This window comes from Diaphorina citri, unplaced genomic scaffold (assembly GCF_000475195.1).
Source record: "Diaphorina citri unplaced genomic scaffold, Diaci psyllid genome assembly version 1.1 scaffold562, whole genome shotgun sequence".
Taxonomy (NCBI): domain Eukaryota; kingdom Metazoa; phylum Arthropoda; class Insecta; order Hemiptera; family Psyllidae; genus Diaphorina; species Diaphorina citri.
The window spans coordinates 121,195-146,068 of record NW_007377996.1 but is presented as its reverse complement, the minus strand read 5'-3'; the positions used below and the strand labels follow the sequence as shown (position 1 = coordinate 146,068).

Here is a 24,874-nt window from a genome sequence, read left to right as displayed (position 1 = left end):
CCTGTGGGTTTATAGCTTCCCCTTTTAAAAATCTCACGTGCATCCAAAATTTCCCCGAGAGCCGGCCAATTTCTCGAGCGATCCTGGCATGTGTCACAACTGTTCTATCATTGCTTCTATCTCTGTGAGTTTCAGAAGTGATCTTACACCCATATTTACTGGCTCTCGAGTAGCACTGAGGCATCAATTCCAAACATCTGATTGGCCAAAATTGTATTCAGTCTGCCTTGAGAACGAGGATTTTTTTTAATAAATACGGGTGTTAGCGTGTTGTGTTACTCAGACTGTACGTGGAATGTCATGTTTCACAGTGGGAATATGATTGTAAAAATGTCGGGTGAGTGATTGCTGATGTGTCCCAGAATAAAATCTTCAATCCTTGGATCATGTATCTATTGTATCTTTTTCTGTGCAATATTGTAATTTTTCTCTTAACCTATTTTGTGTTCCCTGTCCCCTGATTCGTGTATCTTTCTGTGCAATATTTCGTGAATTCCGTTCTTAACCCATTCCCGTTCCCCTGTCCTGATTTCAGGTGGTTACAACCAGTTGAGGAGTCCTGTGTGTGGAAATGGCGATTCTCGTATGTTTTATCAGTGGGAGAAGTTGGTTTTGAAACTGGTGTATCTTCCATCCTTCCGATCAATTCTGTCTGTTTTTACTTTCTATTACTCCAAGGGTGGAGTTCACCAATATTTTTTCAGTCCCTAGAAGGCCTGTTGAGCTTAACAGGCTATTAAGGGCTAAAAAAGGGTGGTTTCACAGTGGGAATATGATTGTAAAAATGTCGGGTGAGTGATTGCTGATGTGTCCCAGAATAAAATCTTCAATCCTTTGATCATGTATCTATTGATTCTTTTTCTGTAGTAGACCTTGGTTTTCGGGTTGAAGGGACTTTTCAGTCTTTCCAGTAAACTGCTGGAATGAAGGGAAAGGGTGGTGAAATCCATCATAAGTATGGGGAATCTATACCATGTAATTAGGAAGTATTAGTTTTATGTTTCTTATTGTTTTCATTTCTCCGAGTGCTATATTTTATGAACAATAATTTCCAGACTGTGTGCTATTTTTTTATGTTTAAATTTTTACTTAGGTCTCCTTTTTAACTATTCAAGACTCCACCTTTTGGGAGTTCTTCCCAGTATTGATCCTATAAAACGTCACATACCATATTAGTAGACCTTGGTTTTCGGGTTGAAGGGACTTTTCAGTCTTTCCAGTAAACTGCTGGAATGAAGGGACTTTTCAGTCTTTCCAGTAAACTGCTGGAATGAAGGGACTTTTCAGTCCTGTCTAAGCAGTTTTAACAAGGTGTATTTCTTCTGATCCCTTATGAAGTCTCTTTAGCATCAAGTTCATTTCTCATTAGTTTCATTAGTTTCTTATTGTTTTCATTTTCTCCGAGTGCTATATTTTATGAACAATAATTTCCAGACTGTGTGCTATTTTTTATGTTTAAATTTTTTACTTAGGTCTCCTTTTTAACTATTCAAGACTCCACCTTTTGGGAGTTCTTTCCAGTATTGATCCTATAAAACGTCACATACCATATTAGTAGACCTTGGTTTTCGGATTGAAGGGACTTTTCAGTCTTTCCAGTAAACTGCTGGAATGAAGGGACTTTTCAGTCCTGTCTAAGCAATCTTAACAAGGTGTATTTCTTCTGATCCCTTGTGAAGTCTCTTTAGCATCAAGTTCATTTCTCATTACTTTCATTACTATTTAATAATTTCCAATAAGTTATTTGTATGTGCCTTCATTACGATAATAATACGTATATAACAAATACATACATATTTCCCTACATGTCAATTATCACATAAACGATGTCAATTTTCACATGGACGGACTTTTCGAGGAGGATTCTTTAATATCTTACCATTATAATTCACATACTTGTCCCTCTGTTGTAGTTCTCAACTTACAGTTTCAATCCCTCCCTTGTAGGTAATCTGTAGTCTTAACAAGGTGTATTTCTTCTGATCCCTTGTGAAGTCTCTTTAGCATCAAGTTCATTTCTCATTACTTTCATTACTATTTAATAGTTTTCAATAAGTTCTTTTGTATGTGCCTTCATTACGATAATAATACGTATATAACGAATACATACATATTTCCCTACATGTCAATTATCACATAAACGATGTCAATTTTCACATGAACGGACTTTTCGAGGAGGATTCTTTAATTTCTTACCATTATAATTCACATACTTGTCCCTCTGTTGTGGTTCTCAACTTGCAGTTTCAATCCCTCCCTTGTAGGTAATCTGTTTTCAATTCTAACTCCATAGAATTGGGTTTTCAATTTTTTTTTACTGCATCAAAAAAATTGATTCAATTGTTGTCTTGTTTTAGTCATTTTTATTTTTTTTAAAAATAAATGTTTGTTTGTTTTTAATTTTATGTTAACGTGAATAATAAGTGTGTACAGATATTGCCTATATTGTATGTTAAAACATATGGTTATTGTTTATAATTATTATGCCTGGGACGACAAGAGTTAATAACTCGAAAGTGTGATTTCTAATGGATCCACCATATTGTCAAGTGGTTCCAACACTTGAGTGTCATCATCTGTTTTGAATTCTTCGTCATAAAGTTCATCAGGAGTTTCAACTTCTTCCCTTTCATTCGGGTGAGTACCAAAAGCAATGCTATCCCTTTGTGCATTATCATGAAGGCAGAAGTCAATCTCATTATTACTATGATTTTTAGATCGAGGGTTCCATTGGTTGGCAGATGTCTGGTACGAATCCAATTCACCATCAATAACGTGTGTGTCCTCCAGGGCGCTGTCTTTTCTTGCATCCATTTGTGCTTCAGCAAATGTATTTGTCTTCCATTGAGTACTGCAATTTTCGTTTATCCTCTCCCTGTTCCTTTCCCAGTTGGCACTATGTTCTTCCAAGTGTTTTTCCATGTCAGTGTGTTCATGATCTGCTTTTGTTATTGTCTTTCCAAAGAATGAATTTCTTGCCATATTTTCATAATATGGGATGAGTGGAAAGTGGTTGTCTTGTTCATAGGTCGAGTTGTAAAACTGAACACACTTTCTATTCGGTCTCACTGGTTGGCATATGTCTGGTACGAATCCAATTCACCATCAATAACTTGTGTGTCCTCCAGGGCGCTGTCTTTTCTTGCATCCATTTGTGCCTCAGCAAATGTATTTGTCTTCCATTGAGTACTGCAATTTTCGTTTATCCTCTCCCTGTTCCTTTCCCAGTTGGCACTAGTGCCATTCAGATTTTGCAATGTGTGTCATATGTGATTGTGATGATCTTATATCTTATTGTATTTACTTCTCCTCTGCTTTATATCTTATTCTTCATCATGTATGCTATATTTTGTCCCCGGAACATTGGCTTTTTATTCCCAATTTATAAAGTATCCTCCCTCTTCCATAACTCTCTATTTTAGACAAAGTTTAATGAACAAATTTTCAAAAAAGTGGACTTTGAAAACTCGGAAATATTGTGTATACGACATACTAGAATTAAGATTTTCGTTTTCGTAGTCTACGAATGTCAATTGACAAGTTCCTGACAAGCTTCCTTCAAACTTGCCAAGCATTCACCTCTATATCCATAGTGATTGAGATTTGAGCTCAAATCTGCCATGAAGTGACACTTGTTTGTCATGTACCTGAAAGAGAAAACGGTCAGTAAACACCCAAGGTATGGGTAAGTAACGCAATCCCGCCTAGGTAAATCCTTTTAAGTATTGTGGTCAATAAACACAGATCATAAATTAAGTACCTACCAACAAAAGTACATAGGTCTAGTCTAGAGAGTAGGTATATACTTTTAATTTAATTAAATACCTAGATAGGTACTCATATTATTATTTTATTTATACATGAAGCGACTCTGTAATCGGTATCGATAGCTATTTACTTCCAAATAAATTAAACAGTATGGAATGGGTGATGAAAAAAGCATTCTGCTCAAGATCTTCATATCGCATTTTCTTCCCAAAGTATCTGTTTGGCACAGCTGTCGTATGTACTTCATTCTCGGCGCTGAGGTAGTTATTCGAGTTTGATGACTGAAGCACAGGAGTCAGATTGAACTTCTTTCGGAAGAAAGTTGAATTGACAAACAAGTTCTTGTTATCACGTCTAGGAACGAAAGCCTTCATACTATGTTCCGGTATATTAGACATGAAAGTACCACCTGAGACGCGATCTTTTGTAGCTTTCGAAAGCAAATTTCCTTCATTGACTGACGGGTAGCGTTTGAAATAAGGAGAAGAGATTACAGTAGACTGGTAATTTGTTGAAAATACTTGAAGTTCTTTAGGAGCTTGGGTCGGGGGCAAAGGTAGTCTTGCTTCTGACAGATACAGCTCACTATTGTCTCGTAGTAATTCAGAATTGTCTTCCCATATGTCTTCAAGGATATAATCAGGTGTTTTGTCAGTGGCATCTACATCTAGACGCTTTTTTTCGTATTTGACACTCATGCACTTTCTGTTATTATAGGTCCCACCTCCATCTTTGTCTTTCCTATGAAATTTACTAAGTGAAATCACACCAATTTCGTTCCCTCTGGAATATTTGTCAAGATTTGCATCCTGTCTGTCATAATGATCGTGTTCCGGGGATATATTTTGAGAATCCACTAACAAGTTGCATTTATAACTTCGACTGAGTACATTGTTGACGTATTCATCCAGATCAAGTGGGGATTCCTGATATTCCTGTAACATAGGTACTTCATGAGACATCGCATTGTAGTGGGCACTTTGCTTTTCTTTCCAAACACGCGAAAATTTTGATTCCTTGTGCGCTTGTAACTTGGACGAGGTGTGCCGAACTTTCTTGTCAATTTTTGAAGCCATTCTTACTCCTTTATACAAGCCTGGTGGTTTGGGCAATTCTGCTAGTTTTCGTTTGGACATATCATCTGCAGATCGGTCATGTTGGACGAAATGTCCATTGATTACAACAGGATGATAATGAAATTTGTCAATATGATGGTCTATTTCTCTTGGTTGAGAATCCTGTTTATACTTAGTATATTCTTTAAAAGCGGAACTTGCCCTCTTGATAGGATTAGAGCAGTCAGTCCTGTGTTGTCGCTTATGATTAGTGTCAATCTTGGAATCACTTGAAATGTTGGCAACAGGTGGCATTGAATCATTTCGCATCTGATCTAACATCTTTTTATAAACACAGAAACAAGGGGTTTCTTTGACGTCACCCATTTGATTTATACAGGCGAATATTTCTTTAATTCTGGATTAACTGAAAACTCTCTGTGGTATTAATGGTGTAACTAGAAAATGAACAGAATTCACGCAAAACAAAAAATTGAAAAAAAATTATATACCTAAATTTTTTTGTACAAAAATAAATAAATAATAAAAATTATCATGAACACATACCAGAAAGTTGTTTTCGTTTCCATTTCAACTCTCGAAATCTTTTCTCTTCAAGCTTCTTTGGTCATATTCTCATAGGTGACAGCATCAATTGATTCTAGAGGTCTATTTGTTCTCAGTTGAGTTGTTGATCCCAGAGGCATAATAGCGAGAGTTAACGAGGTCTGATATGAGTTTAACATCGGCCAGGGGGGCTACAGACGGTCTACCATGGGCACATTGGAAGGGGGCTTTACACCGCGTCAGAGATTTGATCAGTGTGAAACAAGTGGACAGGGAGAGGGTTTTGCCAAACATAATGGCGCCTGAAACCAAGGAAATATAGGTGTGTTTATGTCCGATCTTACCACTGAGGGTTAACACAGAACCAAGGGGTTTCTTTGACGTCACCCATTTGATTTATACAGGCGAATATTTCTTTAAATCTGGATTAACTGAAAACTCTCTGTGGTAAGATCGGGAATTAATGGGGTAACTAGAAAATGAACAGAATTCACGCAAAACCAATAGGCAATAAGAAACACAATACTTTCCATTTAGGTCCTGGGTCAACACGAGGACACCAGAAAGTAACCCCTTGAAATATTTGCAATCGAAAGACGAGTGCTTTTTTTTCTGTCAATGGTGGGATTTGAACCCGGGATCTTCTGCATGGCAAGCGCGACTTTCCATTTAGGTCCTGGGTCAACACGAGGACACCAGAAAGTAACCCCTTGAAATATTTGCAATCGAAAGACGAGTGCTTTTTTTTGTCGATGGTGGGATTTGAACCCGGGATCTTCTGCATGCCAAGCGCTTACGACTGGTTATGTTGAAAATATGTTAAAACAATTTACATAACGAGAAAGTATCTTTAGAGCTCATTTCGTTAAGTTATAATTTATGTACAATCCAAAATTGACATAACGCGGACACATGTTTAAAACTCATTTTGTCCTATTCTACATACCTCTACAAGCTTCTGAATTAATAATTTGCACCAAGCAGGATGGCATAATTCGCGTCTCGGTTTTGTTGAAAACAATCTCTCTCATCAGATCCAGTACTAGAGCTCTGGTCAATTTCAATCGGTCGGTAGAGTTCGACTGAGAAAGAAGAAAACAAAAATCTGGTGTGACCATCACACAACTTTCTATTCCATTATATACGGGGATTACGTTTTATTCCGTAAACACTGACATGGAAGAACATAGTGTTTTCTGAGAAACACATGTTTACTAACTTGGAAGATAGTAAAGCGCTAGATTGTGGGTTCGATTCCCCCCCGAGAACGTGACCGACGGCAACACTCAGACACAATACCTGAGAACAGAAGACAAATAGGAAATGTTAAAGTAAAAATCAATAGTGGATGTCCTATAGGTAACTTAGAGTCTTAGAGGATATCAGTTACTTATGACAAGGATCCACTTAGGTTTAGGTGTACAGGTTCATGTTTAAATGTTATTAAATGTTAGTCGATAAAGAACATTTCGAACAGTTACTTATGACAAGGATCCACTTAGGTTTAGGTGTACAGGTTCATGTTTAAATGTTATTAAATGTTAGTCGATAAAGAACATTTCAACATGAACCAGGCAGTGGGCCTGAGCCTTCCTGTATTTAGGCACAAAAAGGATTAAAATACCTCGATACTCCACAAGAACACTACAACTACAGGGTTTATCTCAGTAAGATTACCCCTTCAGTTAAATAAAATGTGCAATATGCAGAACGTCAATGGATATGAAGGGGAATGCTCCACAGGCCGTTTTTCGGAAAAACTTGATATTTAATTTGAATAATTTTAATTTTTGAACGGATGACAAATTCCATAACTTTTTGGCTGATTTTCAGATTCCATGACTTTTTTCCAGGTTGCGTATAAACCCTCTACTATTGTGATCTACATTATTCTAAAATTAGAAGTCATTAGAAGTGTTGGGTGGAAGAGCTCACTAAATGAGAATCCTGCCATTAGAGCCCAATAATAATAAATAAAAGAAGGGGTGAAAAAACAAGAGGGTTACCTTCTTCATCTGGAACTTGATGGTTCCCTTGACTTCATCAATCTTCTGTGTCATTGACTCCTGATGAGAGAGGAGACCGGGGAATTTACCAGCCTTGTTCAGACCGGGTCCCAACAGACGGGGAATCTGCTTGATGAGGGCATCGGAAGCCAGGAATGCATCATACTTCTTGGCTGTGAGGGGGAAACAAAGGAAGATCAAGATGTATTGTCACATTGTCAGAATATTAGAGAAATGTCTGCTTGATGAGGGCATCGGAAGCCAGGAATGCATCATACTTCTTGGCTGTGAGGGGGAAACAAAGGAAGATCAAGATGTATTGTCAGAATATTAGAGAAATCGGTATCTACAAAATAATAAATTGAAATTAATAGTAAAATTATGGCAACCATGTAAGTTACAAGTTCCAGTGCTTTCAGATGAGTATTTAGTCAAAAAGTTGTTTTTAGGTCAAGGATTTTCTTCAAAACATGAATCTGACTGGGAGTATTGGGAAAAATCCTACAATGCTGCAGTGAGCACCAAAGTTGTGACATAATAACACAAAGAAATTGCATTTACATTTACAAAACATGAATCTGACTGGGGTAACATCATTTGTGTTCAGACAGGTTAATTCAGCAGTACTCTAGCAAATAGAGCTCAGCTAATACATGCCAAAACTTTAGTATCATCATTACAACACACTTGATGTCACCATTCAATTATTGTTACTAGAAGGAAAAAGCAGTAGTAATTAAAATACTTTAGTAATATAAAGTAAAAATAATAGAAATCTATAGGCATTATTTAGAATTTGAAGTAGTCTTCTCTTCACAAGATGTTTTATAGAAAGGCAGTCTCACCTAATTTCTTCACCAGCTTCTTGTTCTTGTTCAATTTTTTCAGAGACAGGTTAATTCAGCAGTACTCTAGCAAATAGAGCTCAGCTAATACATGCCAAAACTTTAGTATCATCATTACAACACACTTGATGTCACCATTCAATTATTGTTACTAGAAGGAAAAAGCAGTAGTAATTAAAATACTTTAGTAATATAAAGTAAAAATAATAGAAATCTATAGGCACTATTTAGAATTTGAAGCAGTCTTCTCTTCACAAGATTTGTTTTATAGAAAGGCAGTCTCACCTAATTTCTTCACCAGCTTCTTGTTCTTGTTCAATTTCTTCAAGGCTTCAACATCCATGAATGGAACATTGGCTGCCTTGGCCTCATCACAATGTTGTTGATCACCAAGGATACACACTTGCATCTTGGGACGGGGGATGTGCTTCAGTCTATCAGGGGGAAAGGCACTTGGAATTAAATAACTTATAGCTACATTATTTCTTAAAATTAAAGAATGGATATTGCTAACCTCAAAAATTGTTTAAATTAAAAGTTGTACTGACCCCATTTAAAATGTATTACTTGGGACGGGGGATGTGCTTCAATCTATCAGGGGGAAAGGCACTTGGAATTAAATAACTTATAGCTACATTATTTCTTAAAATTAAACAATGGATATTGCTAACCTCAAAAATTGTTTAAATTAAAAGTTGTACTGACCCCATTTAAAATGTAATTTACATTATTTCTTAAAATTAAACAATGGATATTGCTAACCTCAAAAATTGTTTAAATTAAAAGTTGTACTGACCCCATTTAAAATGTATTTCTGGCTGGGATTCAAATTATTTACAATAGACAAATATTAAGTCCCCCTATGAAAACCTAACTGGGGAAATGGTGTACAATTTCACATCAGACCCCTCCCAGTCTAAAATCCCCAATTTAGGGTCAACAGGTTTCAACTTTCAACCACCACAAATGCAGGTACAATATGCTGACTTACCTCTGCCAGAAGACAAGCTCTTAATAAATAACGGTAAACATTTCTGAGTACCTCCACTTTCTATTAAGATAGAAAGCAAGGAATAACTCAAACCATTTTACCTCCCCAAATATTTAAGACCCTGGGTGCAGGTCCGTCAGATCAAGAGGTACATAACCTCTGAACCAACTACCTAGACACTTGCAGATAACATGCCAGAGTTGGTTAAAGGGAGAGATTTACATGTCAAGTGGTTACTTTTTGTACCCAAACAAGGGCAAGGATGACCCATGGTATCTGCAAGGTTAGGTCATTTGTAGCAGGAGACATACTTGACAGTTCCAGAGAAACGCTTGTCTTTCTGTGGGTCATAGTTCTTGAGCCCGATTTGGAGCTCCACTGTCTGGAGGAATCTCTTCTTGTTGACCTTGGCATTGTTCAGGACTCCATTGACACACTCGTACAGAGTGTCACGAGATACTTTGGATCTGGAAGGGAATGGTTGTGACAGTGAGAATCTTTCACATCTAAGGTAATAAATGCTAGTTGACATAGTATTCCACTTCCAGAAGAATGAATGAGAATGTTTACCTTGAAAGAGGATTTTCAATGTAAGAAAATGACAGGTAATGGACATACTGCATTGGTAAATTTCATCCCATCATGATTATTTTCAGCAAGAAATATTAGGCTAGGAAAAAAATAGCTTAACACTTCCTTCCTATACACAACCTATAACACCACAAATAAAGAACACAAGGTATTTAAGATAATCTACTTGTTTATTTTACTTATAATCTACAATGACCACTACGCCATGGGACTGACTAAAAAAATAAAAAAAAAGACAATTGCTATGGTAATGCTTTGTGATTCCAGTAATCCAGGCATCTCCACTAATAACTACTATGTAGCATAATGCATACTCAAACAATTACACGGCATTTATACAATTTAAAATGCCCAAAGTGCGTGAAAACGACCTAACCATAAATTTTATAAATTATTTCGTAGATTTTTTTTATCCTAAGATAAATAAACATAGATTCAGTAGCATAATTCATGTCACACAGATACAAAATCATAATGGTGCCAATGAGAATATTGTACATAATATTAAGTCCCAGTTTGAACCTGAAACTTTCACTCCAAGGTTTATGAAGATAATTTTGAGATTAAGATGTATTGCATCCTAAGATAAATAAACATAGATTCAGTAGCATAATTCATGTCACACAGATACAAAATCATAATGGTGCCAATGAGAATATTGTACACAATATTAAGTCCCAGTTTGAACCTGAAACTTTCACTCCAAGGTTTATGAAGATAATTTTGAGATTAAGATGTATTGTGCTTAAAAGCCAAGACAAGACCTTACTGTTTGTATTTCCTCAATTAATACAATACATACTTAAATATAAGTTTAGGTGTAATGAGATAGTAGAATATAAGAAAGGAATATGAATGAGCATATATAACCCTTCTTTAGATAGGCTTGCACTCATGTGGCGTACAGGGCACGGCAACGTAGGTACAACCTCGACTCTTCAAAGAATCGCGACTCTTCAAAGAATCGCGATTCTTTGAATTTAAGAATCGCGATTCACGATTCTTTTGAAATATTTGACTCTTTGAATCAACTCAGAGAATATTTACCCATCCCTACACAGTAGGTAGGTAAATTGATGGACCTAATTCCATAATATAAATATCTTCATACTTAAATCTAATATATAAAAATGCTCATGTGGCCACATCAATACCTTGAATCACAGTAGGTAGGTAAATTGATGGACCTAATTCCATAATATAAATATCTTCATACTTAAAACTAATATATAAAAATTAATATTTGTTTGTGTGTGTTCAAACTTTATGCCTGGCCAAACCACTCATCCAATTGCTATGAAACTTTGTAAACTTATTGCTAGCACTCCCATGAAGGTTACAGGCTATTTTCCAGTTCGTTTTGTTAAGCTACACCGAGCAAGACCACTAAATGGAAAAATTAATATTTGTTTGTGTGTGTTCAAACTTTATGCCTGGCCAAACCACTCATCCAATTGCTATGAAACTTTGTAAACTTATTGCTTGCACTCCCATGAAGGTTACAGGCTATTTTCCAGTTCGTTTTGTTAAGCTACACCGAGCAAGACCACTAAATGGATGAGTGACATGGATGCCATACCTTGCCAAGGATTTACTAGCATGGATGCCAAGGATTTACTAGCAGAAATCCGGAGCAAAGCAACGGATTTAAAACATAGTAGCTAGAAATGGAAACAACCTACAAGAGACCTACTGTAGGAAATAAACACGAGCTTACAAAGGTGTCAACATAATTATAATGGTATTCTATTTGATAACAAGTACAATAGTATGATACAATATCTCAAGTGCATATTGGGTGTCAGGAATAAGTAACACTCGCTGAACAAGCCATAGCTCAGGTCAGGTTTAGTATAATCTCTGTGGGGCTCCCATGGTGGATTTGATGTGAAGAGATCGCACATTCTGCCAATGTTTCTTGAGGAGGGACACAAGGAAATTGATTGATAAGTGAACATTCTGTACCAACTCATCAGGTTTCATGTTGACGTGACCGACGGCAACACTCAGACACAATACCTGAGAACAGAAGACAAATAGGAAATGTTAAAGTAAAAATCAATAGTGGATGTCCTCTAGGTAACTTACAAGGATATCAGTTACTTATGACAAGGATCCACTTAGGTTTAGGTGTACAGGTTCATGTTTAAATGTTAGTTGACAAGGAACATTTCAACATGAACCAGGCAGTAGGCCTGAGCCTTCCTGTATTTAGGCACAAAAAGGATTAAAATATCTCGATACTCCACAAGAACACTACTACTAAAGGGTTTATCTCAGTAAGATTACCCCTTTCAGTTAAATAAAATATGCAATATGCAGAACGTCAATGGATATGAAGGGGAATGCTCCACAGGCCGTTTTTCGGAAATACTTGATATTTAATTTGAATAATTTTAATTTTTGAATGGATGACAAATTCCATGACTTTTTGGTCGATTTTCAGATTCCATGACTTTTTTCCAGGTCGTGTATAAACCCTCTACTATTGTCATTAGAAGTGTTGGGTTGAAGAGCTCACTAAATGAGAAGCCTGCCATTTAAGCCAAGACCACTAAATGGATGAGTGACATGGATGCCATACCTTAAGGATTTACTAGCAGAAATCCGGAGCAAAGCGACAGATTTAGGCTAGTCTAACAATAATATAAATTTAAGTGATCATTTTTATTTTTTGGGTACATAAACATCTTGCAGCCACCTGACCTGAGTAGCAGGACCATAGCCTTTCTCATTCTTAGCTGCAATTCGGAATATAATGGCAGGCTTATTTGTAGTATCAACATAGGCACTACTGAGGGCTGCATGAGAAACAATGGCATGGTTTGATGCCCCAGAGTAAACTTTCTCAAAAGTAAGGGCAGCAGGGTTTGGTTTTATTTCTTCATTACGGTGGTTGTACTTTTTGATTGCCAGACATACTGAATATTCAATGATGTTGCCAGATGGTGAAGAAGGAGGATGCCAAGAAATATTGGCACCATCTGGTGACTTGGAGATCTTGATGGAACTGGGTGCTCCTGGGAACCCAGGCAAACATGTGCGGAATGCAGACACCTCACTCCATGGTCCTCGTCCACATGAGTTCACAGCACAGACACGGAACTTGTATGCTGTACCAGGATCAAGTGAAAGCTTAGGGAGGTCTTCCAAAGATGGTAGAACGTTACTATTAACATTGATGTACTCATTTGTTTCTTGGTTAGCATAGAACCCCGTCACAACACAGGCTGGGGAGTTGAAGATGCCCACATCACACCATGGTTCCATGGTCCTCGTCCACATGAGTTCACAGCACAGACACGGAACTTGTATGCTGTACCAGGATCAAGTGAAAGCTTAGGGAGGTCTTCAAAAGATGGTAGAACGTTACTATTAACATTGATGTACTCATTTGTTTCTTGGTTAGCGTAGAACCCTGTCACAACACAGGCTGGGGAGTTGAAGATGCCCACATCACACCATGGAGTTGTTGTCTTCTTCTTAGTATCTTTGCCTTCAGTTTTCAAAGCAGATGTTTTAATACCAAGTGCTGCTGAGGCAAGGGTACTGAGAGGATCTTCTTGTTTCTGAGGAGATGGTTCTATCTTGGGTGCTGAGTCAATATCCATGGGTTCATCCTTAAAATCATCTTCTTGGGCTTTAGCAGTATCAGAATCAACACTGACTGTATCAGATGAGTGCTGATCATCATTATCATCTTGGAAATTACTTTGATCATGATCCATCTGTGACTTTTCAAATTCACGATTCTCTTCAAGAAGTTTTTCACACTCAGAGATAAGGGCCTCATCTGAAGGGCCCACAGAGAGAGGTAGTTCTGGTTTAATATCAATCTCCTCATGCTTTATGGTTATGTTTGTCTCAGCAGGAACTGTATCATCCTTGACTGGCACAGGTTCTGCTGGTGTAGTGATCAGCTCAGGAATGTTAGTAGTAGATGCTAGCTCCGGTCTGGATACCATGCCATCAAGTGAAGGCAAGTCCAGAACAGGTAAAGATAATGGAGTTGGTTGAACCATAGTTTCAGATTGATTGACCGAAGTGTTCTCAGCAATGGTAGTAGTGGGTACACTTGGCTCAGAGATCATAGGTTGTTCAGATTCTCCCACCATCACATTTCCAATTCCAATTTCAGCCTGACCCAATTCATCCAAGCCAGGTAGCTGTGATTCAGACTGTAAAGTATCAACATGGGATTGTTCACTACTGAGTGTGACAGGTACATCTGTTCCTTCGGCCAAAGTAACAGGAATATCCTGTGTCATGAGATCAGAGTCTTGAAGTTCCATTTCATCCATCTTATGAGCACTAGGTGTATCAGAAGGCTCTAATACAGAATCAACAACAGGCATGTTCAAATCAATGTTGCCAGTTACTGTGGGTGCTTCCTCTGCTTGTTCCTGTTCTGATGGACTCTTGGTTTCATCTAGCTTTCTCTTCAATCCAGCTCTATCCACTGGTCCTTCCATTGTTTATGTGTGTTCTGTACTCTCTCCTTCAGTATTTCCTGAAGTCACACAACACACAGGCATTGCAATGTTACTACTCAATTGTTTCATTCACAGAGCCCACCAAGAACAGAAACTTGACTGACAACAATTGATCATACTTTTCACCCTTCCTGTTGAGAAAAACTTTTACAAAAAAGAACACTCAATAACACAGCAAAGAAGAAATAATTGTACAAACAGTGTTCCCAACCAGCACACCTTGGAAAATACTTGGAGTATAGACCGGGTTTTCGAATGTAATAATGGTCAATAGGTTCTGATACCCAATAGGTATCCGAATAACCTAGCAAAAAAACATGATTATCCCAACAGACAGAACACGACTGAAGCTACCAACAAAACAAAATGTATGGATTTCTTAGTATGCTGAAATTTAATACATAATGAAATTCAGCATGTGGATAAAATTCACAAGTTTCTGTACCTCAGTGGACTCAAAACAGTTAGCACAAAGAGGAATGCCATCTGTATTCCTGCAAGCTGAGGATAGATTTGATAGGAAGTACTAAGCTACTGGAGGAGCTTGCTGGCATTTTTGATTTTAAAAACCCATGACAGCTCCTAATGCGTAATATCTCTAGACGTAGGTAAATAGGTTCTCGCCCATTATATTTGATGAGGATGAGGCTAGGCACCAATGCACCATTGATGAGGCTAGGCACCAATGCACCTATGGCTTGGATTTTATGAACCGCGATCGCATTCGTTAAAAACCCCAAAAAATAAAGATGCTCGATGATTTCGGAAAAAGGAGATAAATGTGGATAAAATTACTTACGACATTCTGGATACAAAAGTTCAGATCCTGCGACAGAAAAAATGGATCCGAAAACCACGAACCACGGCTTCTTTCGGCTTCACCAGCAGATTGATACAAAATGGCCGACTTCAACGCTGACGACGATTTTGGCTTGTTGAACGTGACTGGAAACAGTGGAAACGTGAACATGCAATGTTGCCAAGTGTAACTTGAAAAAATTATGCACAAAAAGCAAGTTTTCTGTGAGGCGTAAATTTTTCAAACAGCAAAAAAAAAAAGTCGCGTCGCTTTGATTTGCATGTTTCCAGCTTTCGATTATAAAATTCTAGAGGGCTGAACCCCGATGAAAATGTACCTGTAAACCTGTTTGTGTCCCTGCAAAATGAAAATGAAATAATTTTATAACTAACTACAAAAACTAGTATGTCCATGAAATAGGGAACTTACTCAGAAAAGGGTCCAATGGATCGCATTTATGCCCAATCGACCGCAAAAAAATAAACCAATTTTATTTAGGACGAACACTTTGTTTTAAATTTACGTTATTGTGTTTAAGTTAAAATCAAACAGGCTAAATATTGTAAAAGTCGCGTCGCTTTGATTTGCATGTTTCCAGCTTTCGATTATAAAATTCTAGAGGGCTGAACCCCGATGAAAAAGTACCTGTAAACCTGTTTGGTTTTTGGAACTTGGAAAATAAAAACATTTCCGTGGTTCAATATGCATAATTTTTTATTCACATACCTTCAGGAAGTTTCAGTTCCAATTGCTTTGCACTTTTCTCTTTGCTGATGGAACGTGATTATTGTGAAGTTAGCAACCATTCGAAATATTTTTCTGCTGTTGTACAAGTGGGAAGTTAGCCTTCATTCCTTTGATTGTTTCAGTTCCAATTGCTTTGCACTTTTCTCTTTGCTGATGGAACGTGATTATTGTGAAGTTAGCAACCATTTCGAAATATTTTTCTGCTGTTGTACAAGTGGGAAGTTAGCCTTCATTCCTTTGATCTAAATATTGGTGATACTGTCCATTTGAAACTGTGACTGCACACTTCTTTATTTCAATTTATAACCTACTAGAAAGTTCGTAACTTACCTGTCCAGTAATGTTACACCCCTCGCCAATTCACCCTCAGATAACACATACACCTTGGGTGTGAACATGCTAGCAATCACCTCTGGTTGTGAGAAAGCCAGCACTGCCATAGAATCAGGTGATTGCCAGTAGGTTAAATTTCTGTCCAGTACCACGCGTTCTACTTTGTTCATGAAATCCATCAGAGTGTTATTGATAGCGCCCAGAACGTTTACCCTCCATTCCTGTGAGAACAAATGGAACAAATTTTGTGAGAACTCACTCAGAAAAACGGCTATCTATGTCCAATCAGCCACAAAATAACCAAATTCTATTCAGGACGGGAATAAATGGTGCACATTTCATTTATATACCATAAAAATTTGTAGGTATGTATATGTACCAAATACATAAGACCTTGTTTAGACTGCGGAAGTAAAGGGAGTTTCAGTCTTATTCTGGACTCAGAAAAACGGCTATCTATGTCCAATCAGCCACAAAATAACCAAATTCTATTCAGGACGGGAATAAATGGTGCACATTTCATTTACATATATACCATAAAAATTTGTAGGTATGTATATGTACCAAATATATAAGACCTTGTTTAGACTGCGGAAGTAAAGGGAGTTTCAGTCTTACTCTGACAGTATAAACATGGTGTATTTTATTCTAAAAAAAAATCTACCTTGTTCTTAAAAGTTGTCCGTAAAAACGTAAAATCCTAATTTTTGAACAGAAAAACGGCTATCTATGTCCAATCAGCCACAAAATAACCAAATTCTATTCAGGACGGGAATAAATGGTGCACATTTCATTTATATATATTTATATACCATGAAAATTTGTAGGTATGTATATGTACCAAATACATAAGACCTTGTTTAGACTGTAAAGGGAGTTTCAGTCTTATTCTGGCAGTATAAACATGGTGTATTTTATTCTAAAAAAAAAATCTACCTTGTTCAAGTTGTCCGTAAAAACGTAAAATCCTAATTTTTGAACACTAGTTCATGGATTTCGTTTACCGTTGCAATGAATATGTAAGATAAAATCTGGTAAACACTAAAATATAAGAAAAACATTTCAAAAACGTCTGATTAGTTGCTAGATTGTTGCCAAAACATTTCTAGATTGTTGAGAAACAATGTTTCTGATGAAAATGTTGCTGATGTGTAGTGTGAACTATGGATTAGAATTACAAATACATATCTTTTTCTGTTATTGCTTCCACCCTGTACCTTACCTTGGTAATATGGGCGTCCACAGACTAGTTCATGGATTTCGTTTACCGTTGCAATGAATATGTAAGATAAAATCTGGTAAACACTAAAATATAAGAAAAACATTTCAAAAATGTCTGATTAGTTGCTAGATTGTTGCCAAAACATTTCTAGATTGTTGAGAAAAAATGTTTCTGATGAAAATGTTGCTGATGTGTAGTGTGAACTAGGGATTAGAATTACATATCTTTTTCTGTTATTGCTTCCACCCTGTACCTTACCTTGGTAATATGGGCGTCCACAGAAGTTTCCCAAGGAAGAAGATATACAGGGTGTTCAATGGAGGCATGTTCAAATACAAGTCTGGTAGCTTCTGGATCCCGCCGGAAATTGAATTCTGTGCCGGGACTATCATTACCAATACCTGGAGTAGGTAATTTGAAAATATTGGGTACATTCCGTTCCAGAATTTTATCATAGATTCATAGAACAATGGAACGCTTACAAATTAGAGATGTATAAAGAGTGAGTGAGTTATGTAAAAGAACTACTCTTTTCAGTGAACTACTCACTCAGTGAGTCAGTTAAATTGCATTTTCCTTTCGTAATTTTGCGTGTACTAAATTATAAGAAATCCAAGATGGCGCGCCATCGGAATCGATTCCGTTTCCAAAACGAAAACACATACGTACAACTCAACTAACTCTTTATTATAGGTAGTTAGGATATATTGACTACGGGGAGTTAGGATCTGACTTCCTGACCGAGTTCTAGCATTTCTAGTGTACCTACAAAATTATTATCGGAATTAATGAATGCCAAAGTTACCACTCTTTATTATAGGTAGTTAGGATATATTGACTACGGGGAGTTAGGATCTGACTTCCTGACCGAGTTCTAGCATTTCTAGTGTACCTGCAAAATTATTATCGGAATTAATGAATGCCAAAGTTACCTTTAACGGATCCACCCATGACTATGATTTGCTGCAGGTTGTCCAGAAAGCCAGGATAAAGTTTAATAGCATGTGCCACATTGGTTAGAGGTCCTAGACAGATGAGCGAAATTTGACCTGTAAATCAGAAATGAGAGGTACAGTTTCAAAGGTATGTACTTACTTACTTCAAAGGTATACCTATATGAGGAGAAAAAGTAAATATGTATTACCATTTGTTGACAGTAATTAATATTTTTTCTGGTACAGTTTCAAAGGTATGTACTTACTTACTTCAAAGGTATATATGAGGAGAAAAAGTAAATATGTATTACCATTTGTTGACAGTAATAGATTTGACGTTTGACAGAGGGAACAGCGGAGGTCTTTTTGGTCTTATCGTCTCGAAATCCAAGAGAAGGAGGACAGGAGGGGGGAAAAACAATCTTATTTGATCATATTGGGACGATAAGATCGCAGTAGTTACCTACAGTAACAGTTTCCTCTATCAAACCTCCTGAAAAAATGGAAAGTAAAAATTCCTACCTGGAAAAGTTCGCACATGTCTGATCAAAGATAAAACGGCATGTTCCGGTCTGCTTTCATTCCATAACGGAGGATTTGGAAATTCAAAGTCTCCCATCCCGTCCTTTCCACACCAGTCAGAAGAAAGATCCTTGTCAGTCATGTAATACGACTCGCAGCCCCTGTATACAGGTATCTGAGGAACAAAACAAATAATCTCTAGTCTGCGGTGATAGCACGTTAAATGTACCGGGTCCTAATGATCCACTGAAGTTAAGCAACGCTGCACGTGGATGGTGTCCGGATGTGAGACGATGACCATCTGGGCAATCGTGTGCTGCTGGCTTTTGTCGGAACCAACCAGGTTGGGTGGGGATTCATGTGAGTAGGCGGGTGGCTTGTCGCCGAATGGAGGGTAATACCCCGTCACTAAAAACCTTGGCAGTTATACAATGACCTTAGATCCATCTATATAGGTAAATAAAAATCTGAGAGCTGTTATGATGGCCATAATATCGTCTCCACCTCCGTCTGTATCAATGATAACTTTCCTTTTACCCGGGATGAGATTGGCACTGGAAATGGTTAGCAAAGTGGCTAACAGGAAGATAATCCTCATGACGGAACGGGACTAGAGGGAACCGTGAAACAAAGAGAGGAACTGTCACAAAAAAGTAGATCTAAACAGACAAAAATTATGACGTACCTATTAAAAAGTAAAAAAGCAAAACTTCAAGCTAAACTGGACTGATTAGACTCACTTACACCTGTATTCTCTTTTGTTCTAAATTGGCACTGACATGTCTCTTTTATATCTTTTTTTTATGATTTGCCCAAATTGATTGTTCTCCTCAATTCATTTGATGATAATTTTAATGATTGGCTATTATAATTTTTATTCTTACACATTACATCAGCAGGTACCTACCTAGTTTTTTTTATTTTTATTTATTAAAGTGAGGTACCTACCTAGTTATAAAATTATTGACAGTTGCAATTACTCTAACTTATGAAGTTCCCCGTTCCCCAGAAGGTAAAGGGTAAAGATGATAACTATGAGCTAAACTGGACTGATTAGACTCACTTACACCTGTATTCTCTTTTGTTCTAAATTGGCACTGACATGTCTCTTTTATATCTTTTTTTTTATGATTTGTCTAATTTGATTGTTCTCCTCAATTCATTTGATGATAATTTTAATGATTGGCTATTATAATTTTTATTCTTACACATTACATCAGCAGGTACCTACCTAGTTACCTATAAAATTATTGACAGTTGCAATTACTCTAACTTATTATGAAGTTCCCCAGAAGATAAAGATGATAACTATGATAACAAATAAAAAATACAAACTTGGAAATGTGTTCTTACCATTTGCCTAGGACTGGACTTTGAAACCACCTCCTACTCGTGTACTCGTACTTCGTAAACTTGTCCAAGATGAATGATGGGTTTTTTTACTTTCTATTACTACAGTATAGCGAGCTATACTAGTAATGAAAGTATTGCAATCAGCCCAAATTTTCAAAATCGGGAAATGGTTGGAAATATCCGTTTTGGGATCCCCTGATGTCAAAGAAGTGGTTATTAGCCCATGGTCTGTATGTATGTACGTACGTACGTACGTACCACAGGTTTAAATGGGAAAAAGTAAAACGGTGGTATACAAAATATCTCAAGAACGGTTTGTCGTAGAGCGATGAAATTTGGTAATTTGGTATACTATCCCAGTATGGTCCAAGGACGCGACTGTAACAATTTGGTAAAAATCGGACAGTCACCAGATATCAACCAAAGTTAATGTTGCTTCGGACTATCAAAAAAAATGCAATTTTTTTGATAGTTTATATCATTCTTTATGACACGAGGAGCATTTAAAGATAGAAAATTTTCGACCAAAAATCCGCCGCCGTAGGCGGCTCGGCAACGAAATTTTCAAAAAAAAAAGTCACTTTTGAACATTTTAAACGATCCCTTATTACATGGGGAGTACTTTGAGATAGAAAATTTTCGACCAAAAATCGGCCGCCGTATGGGCGGCTTGGGACTTGGAAAAAATTTCACTTTTAATTTCAAATACGTATTCCCTAAATGTAATAGAAAGTCGTGTGATGTTCACACCAGATTTTTACTGTTGGCACTACTATGGGAACTTGGCTCTGGACCGACCAGCTGATTTTTTTCATGAGATATGGCGGGAAGATGTCCGTGACAAAACTACCGCACCCTCATATGTGAACATCAAAGAAAACAGAGGCAGTGCAGTCTTGTAACACATCAGAAGAATTTTATTTCGGAATAGCAAACTCTAATAAAATTGGATTTATCATGTTGAGCGTCTATTGGCTATTTCTGTGCATTTGGGATTTTGAGTTCTCAAGTTGTGTAGGTCCGAAATTTTAATAAAATAGAACCAACTGTTGAGGTAATCTCAGAACAAACAAAATCAAAGAAAGAAGTCTAGAAATAATTGCACCACTATGATAGCTGAAAGTTGCGGTATTGTTTTGTTTTACATAGTAAATCACTTAACTTCCTGTCTAAGAAAATTAGACTTCAGACATTTCCCGGAATGTTCTGAGAAGCAGTTTCTTGACCAAGTTCACTTGAATTTGATCTATTACTTTGCTGTTCGTATCATTGGTGTTCCTGTAAAGTAAAAAGTAAATGAAAAAAAATATTAAAATAAATGCAAATAGTTATTTCGATAAGAATCCTCACAAATCTACATAATTATATAAATAAATTTGTAGATTTGTCTGTACATTGCTTGGAATTTGATCTATTACTTTGCTGTTCGTATCATTGGTGTTCCTGTAAAGTAAAAAGTAAATGAAAAAAATAATTAAAATAAATGCAAAAAGTTATTTCGATAAGAATCCTCACAAATCTACATATATAAATAAATTTGTAGATTTGTCTGTACATTGCTTAGAATCATGAAATTTTTAGTTATTCTTACTCCTTATGCATCCCCGATTCCAAAAATCACATTAGAAAAATTTCTGTATGTATGTATGTGTCTTGTGTGTATGTCTGTCTGTCACGCTAAAACTAAATAGACCTTTGGTTGTCCTCTTTTCACGCAAAAACGGCTCGACCGATTTTGATGAAATTTTTTGTGGTTGTTAAGAAAAGTACTCCGAGTGACATAGGCTACTTAAAATTGTCACATTCCTGATTCAAAATGGCGGCGGTTCAAAGTTGTGCCTATTATGCTGCACTGTGGGATATGGAGCGCGTAGCGCGACCGTGTGTGTGTGGTGTGATGGGCGTGTGTGCCATGTATTCATAATATGTAGTAGTTAGGTTATACCTTCGTTGGATAGGTAATGAATTTCACACATTTTATCTTCTCCAGCTTGGTTGGGGATCTAATTTGGACAAATTTTAGAATAAAGCAGGTAAAATCGTCGAGTTGAAACTTTGAAATCGCTTCTTTATTTCAATTGATAACCTGCTCGAAAGCACGTAACTTACTTGTCCATTAATACATTAACGACTTACTTTATCATGGACACTCGTTGCTATGCTGAAAGCCCAGAAAAGGTTAGGTGCCCAACTGCCCATGATAAAGTAGTTCTAATTAATGTATTGACCGTTGCAATAAACTCAAATTACCTGTCCAGTAATGTTACTCCTCGCGCCAAGTCACCCTCAGATAACACATACACCTTGGCTGTGTACATGCTAGCAATCACTTCTGGTAGTGAGAAAGCCAGCACTGTCATAGAATCAGGTGCATGATAATCCTCATGACGGAACGGGACTAGAGGGAACCGTGAAACAAAGAGAGGAACTGTCACAAAAAAGTAGATCTAAACAGACAAAAATAATGACGTATTAAAAAGTAAAAAGGCAAAACTTCAAGCTAAACTGGACTGATTAGACTCACTTACACCTGTATTTTCTTTTGTTCTAAATTGGCACTGACATGTCTCTTTTATATCTTTTTTTCATGATTTGTCTAAATTGATTGTTCTCCTCAATTCATTTGATGATAATTTTAATGATTGGCTATTATAATTATTATTCTTTATTCTTACATTCTATTTTTTTTTAATTGTTATTAGGTACCTATATATAAATTTGAAAAATAAATTTAGCACTATATTCATTCATTTGTTCTAGTTTCTAACTTTTTAGTTTCTTGACTGCTTTTTGCTTGTATTTGGTCTTCTTTTGAATTGACCCCTTATCTCTTAACCGCAATAGGCAATTTTGTGTGTTTTGAAAAAAATAATGTTTAAATTTTAAAAGCTGGGCTAGACATCCTAAGAATGAAGTATGCTCCTGTTCTTCATTGGATGTGGAAAGATAATTCTCCAAATGGAAGTACATTTTAAATGATAAGCGGCTGAGTTTCACAATGGGAAATCCCGAAATGAGTTTTATTTCGCCATTATGTTGAAAGAATAAATATAGGTAAATTAATAAATAAATGCTATGTTTTCCCAAAAAAAGTGCCATTTTCCCAAGTTTTTAGCGTCATATTTTCGATCTGGTGATTTCCACACATGTGGCCTTGGTGCTTAGCGTGTAAATAAATATAAATAAAATAACTCTTTATGTATTCATTTTTTTTTTATAGTCTATCAAAATGTCCACTAATAACAAGTAAAAAAACAACTTACTATTATAACGAAACAATAAAATTGAGATGCTTGAATTAAGAACACTATACTCTCCTATAGACTGAGTTCACTGATCTTATCTTATCTCATTAGATTACTTCTGAGACCAGAACGTTTTGCCTCCATTCCTGTGAAAACAAATGGAACAAATTTAAAGAGAACTCGCTCAGAAAAGGGCTGTCTATGTCCAATTTGTCCAACGAATTGAAAAATAGCCGTGTTTTTCAATTCATTAGCTAGTGTCACTATACCATTGAATAGCAGAGGTCAAAGATTTATATCCTTGCGTTCCTCCTTTCCTGATTTTTCAGCCTTGGCTTCGCATTTCCTTAAATCGCGGCGGTGCCTTTTTTTATAATGCCTATGTATTACATTCTTATGTTACCTACCTCATTCCATTTCTTCCCATTTTTATATATATATATAATTTGTTCCATTTTAAATTGTCATATGCATTTTGCAAGTCAACAAATTGTCAATTGTCCTGAGCACTTTTCCGTTATCTGTCCCGCACACAACGTAGTGCCTGATTCTGCCACTACATATGTAATTATGTATTGGACTTGAGCCTAATAGTATGGCCCCAGAATGGTGCGAAACAAATGTTTATATTTAGAATGTTAAGGAACATTCAAAATGAAACCTAGTAAACACTAAAAGACTAGAAAAACGTTACAGAAATGTCTGAAAAAATTACTAGATTGTTGCCAAAACATTTCGCTTCTGATAAAAATGTTGCTGGTGTTATTAGAATCTTTATCTCTGTTATTGTTTACTCCCTGTAGCTTACCACGGAAATCTGGGTGTCCAAACTTGTTATGATTCGTCCAAATTCAAAATTCTGCTTTTCCATTGGCTATTACACTTGTAAGATACTTTTCCATACTTTGGTGATTTAGGATTTAGGGCACTGCTTAAGTAGATTAGACTTCCCGGAATGTTCTTTAACACATAGTGAATTACTGAATTTTACTTTCTGCTCAAGTAGATTAGTCTTCCCGGAATGTTCTTAGAAGCAATTTTTTGAACAAGTCCACTCGAATATAACTTATCACTTTGCTGTTCGTATTATTGGTGTCCCTGCACGTACCACAGGTTTAAATGGGAAAAAGTAAAACGGTGGTATACAAAATATCTCAAGAACGGTTTGTCGTAGAGCGATGAAATTTGGTAATTTGGTATACTATCCCAGTATGGTCCAAGGACGCGACTGTAACAATTTGGTAAAAATCGGACAGTCACCAGATATCAACCAAAGTTAATGTTGCTTCGGACTATCAAAAAAAATGCAATTTTTTTGATAGTTTATATCATTCTTTATGACACGAGGAGCATTTAAAGATAGAAAATTTTCGACCAAAAATCCGCCGCCGTAGGCGGCTCA

The 24,874-nt window shown here is 36.6% G+C and overlaps 2 protein-coding genes and 1 long non-coding RNA gene across 4 annotated transcripts in view; all 3 read right to left on the bottom strand.

The window, feature by feature from the left end:
* Window positions 1-15,270, bottom strand: part of LOC103510129 (60S ribosomal protein L10a-like) — a 73,140-nt gene extending 57,870 nt beyond the window's left edge. Inside the window, exons 1-7 of the mRNA XM_008474774.3 lie at window positions 15,116-15,270; window positions 9,544-9,699; window positions 8,527-8,675; window positions 7,397-7,569; window positions 6,660-6,689; window positions 6,337-6,472; window positions 5,391-5,692 (exon numbers count right to left, since the gene is read on the bottom strand). Of these exons, the coding sequence (XP_008472996.1) occupies window positions 5,493-5,692; window positions 6,337-6,472; window positions 6,660-6,689; window positions 7,397-7,569; window positions 8,527-8,675; window positions 9,544-9,699; window positions 15,116-15,120 (849 nt within the window). The 5' untranslated portion in view covers window positions 15,121-15,270 and the 3' untranslated portion in view covers window positions 5,391-5,492. The remainder of the gene's footprint in view (window positions 1-5,390; window positions 5,693-6,336; window positions 6,473-6,659; window positions 6,690-7,396; window positions 7,570-8,526; window positions 8,676-9,543; window positions 9,700-15,115) is intronic.
* A 903-nt stretch (window positions 15,271-16,173) lies between these two features.
* The window catches only part of LOC103510128 (probable uridine nucleosidase 2), an 11,597-nt gene continuing 2,896 nt past the window's right edge, over window positions 16,174-24,874 (bottom strand). The window contains exons 1-4 of one of the 2 annotated variants that reach the window (XM_026824267.1): window positions 18,875-19,259; window positions 18,350-18,466; window positions 17,676-17,818; window positions 16,174-16,416 (exon numbers count right to left, since the gene is read on the bottom strand). In XM_026824267.1, the coding sequence (XP_026680068.1) occupies window positions 16,189-16,416; window positions 17,676-17,818; window positions 18,350-18,466; window positions 18,875-19,016 (630 nt within the window). In that variant the 5' untranslated portion in view covers window positions 19,017-19,259 and the 3' untranslated portion in view covers window positions 16,174-16,188. Of the gene's footprint in view, window positions 16,417-17,675; window positions 17,819-18,349; window positions 18,467-18,874; window positions 19,260-24,874 lie in introns of those variants that run through there. The other variant, XM_026824266.1, reaches the window with a different exon arrangement.
* Window positions 22,620-23,555, bottom strand: LOC113467836. Its single transcript, XR_003391777.1, has 2 exons — window positions 23,491-23,555; window positions 22,620-22,905 (listed from the first exon to the last, which is right to left on the bottom strand). It is a non-coding gene; the product is annotated as an uncharacterized LOC113467836 (long non-coding RNA).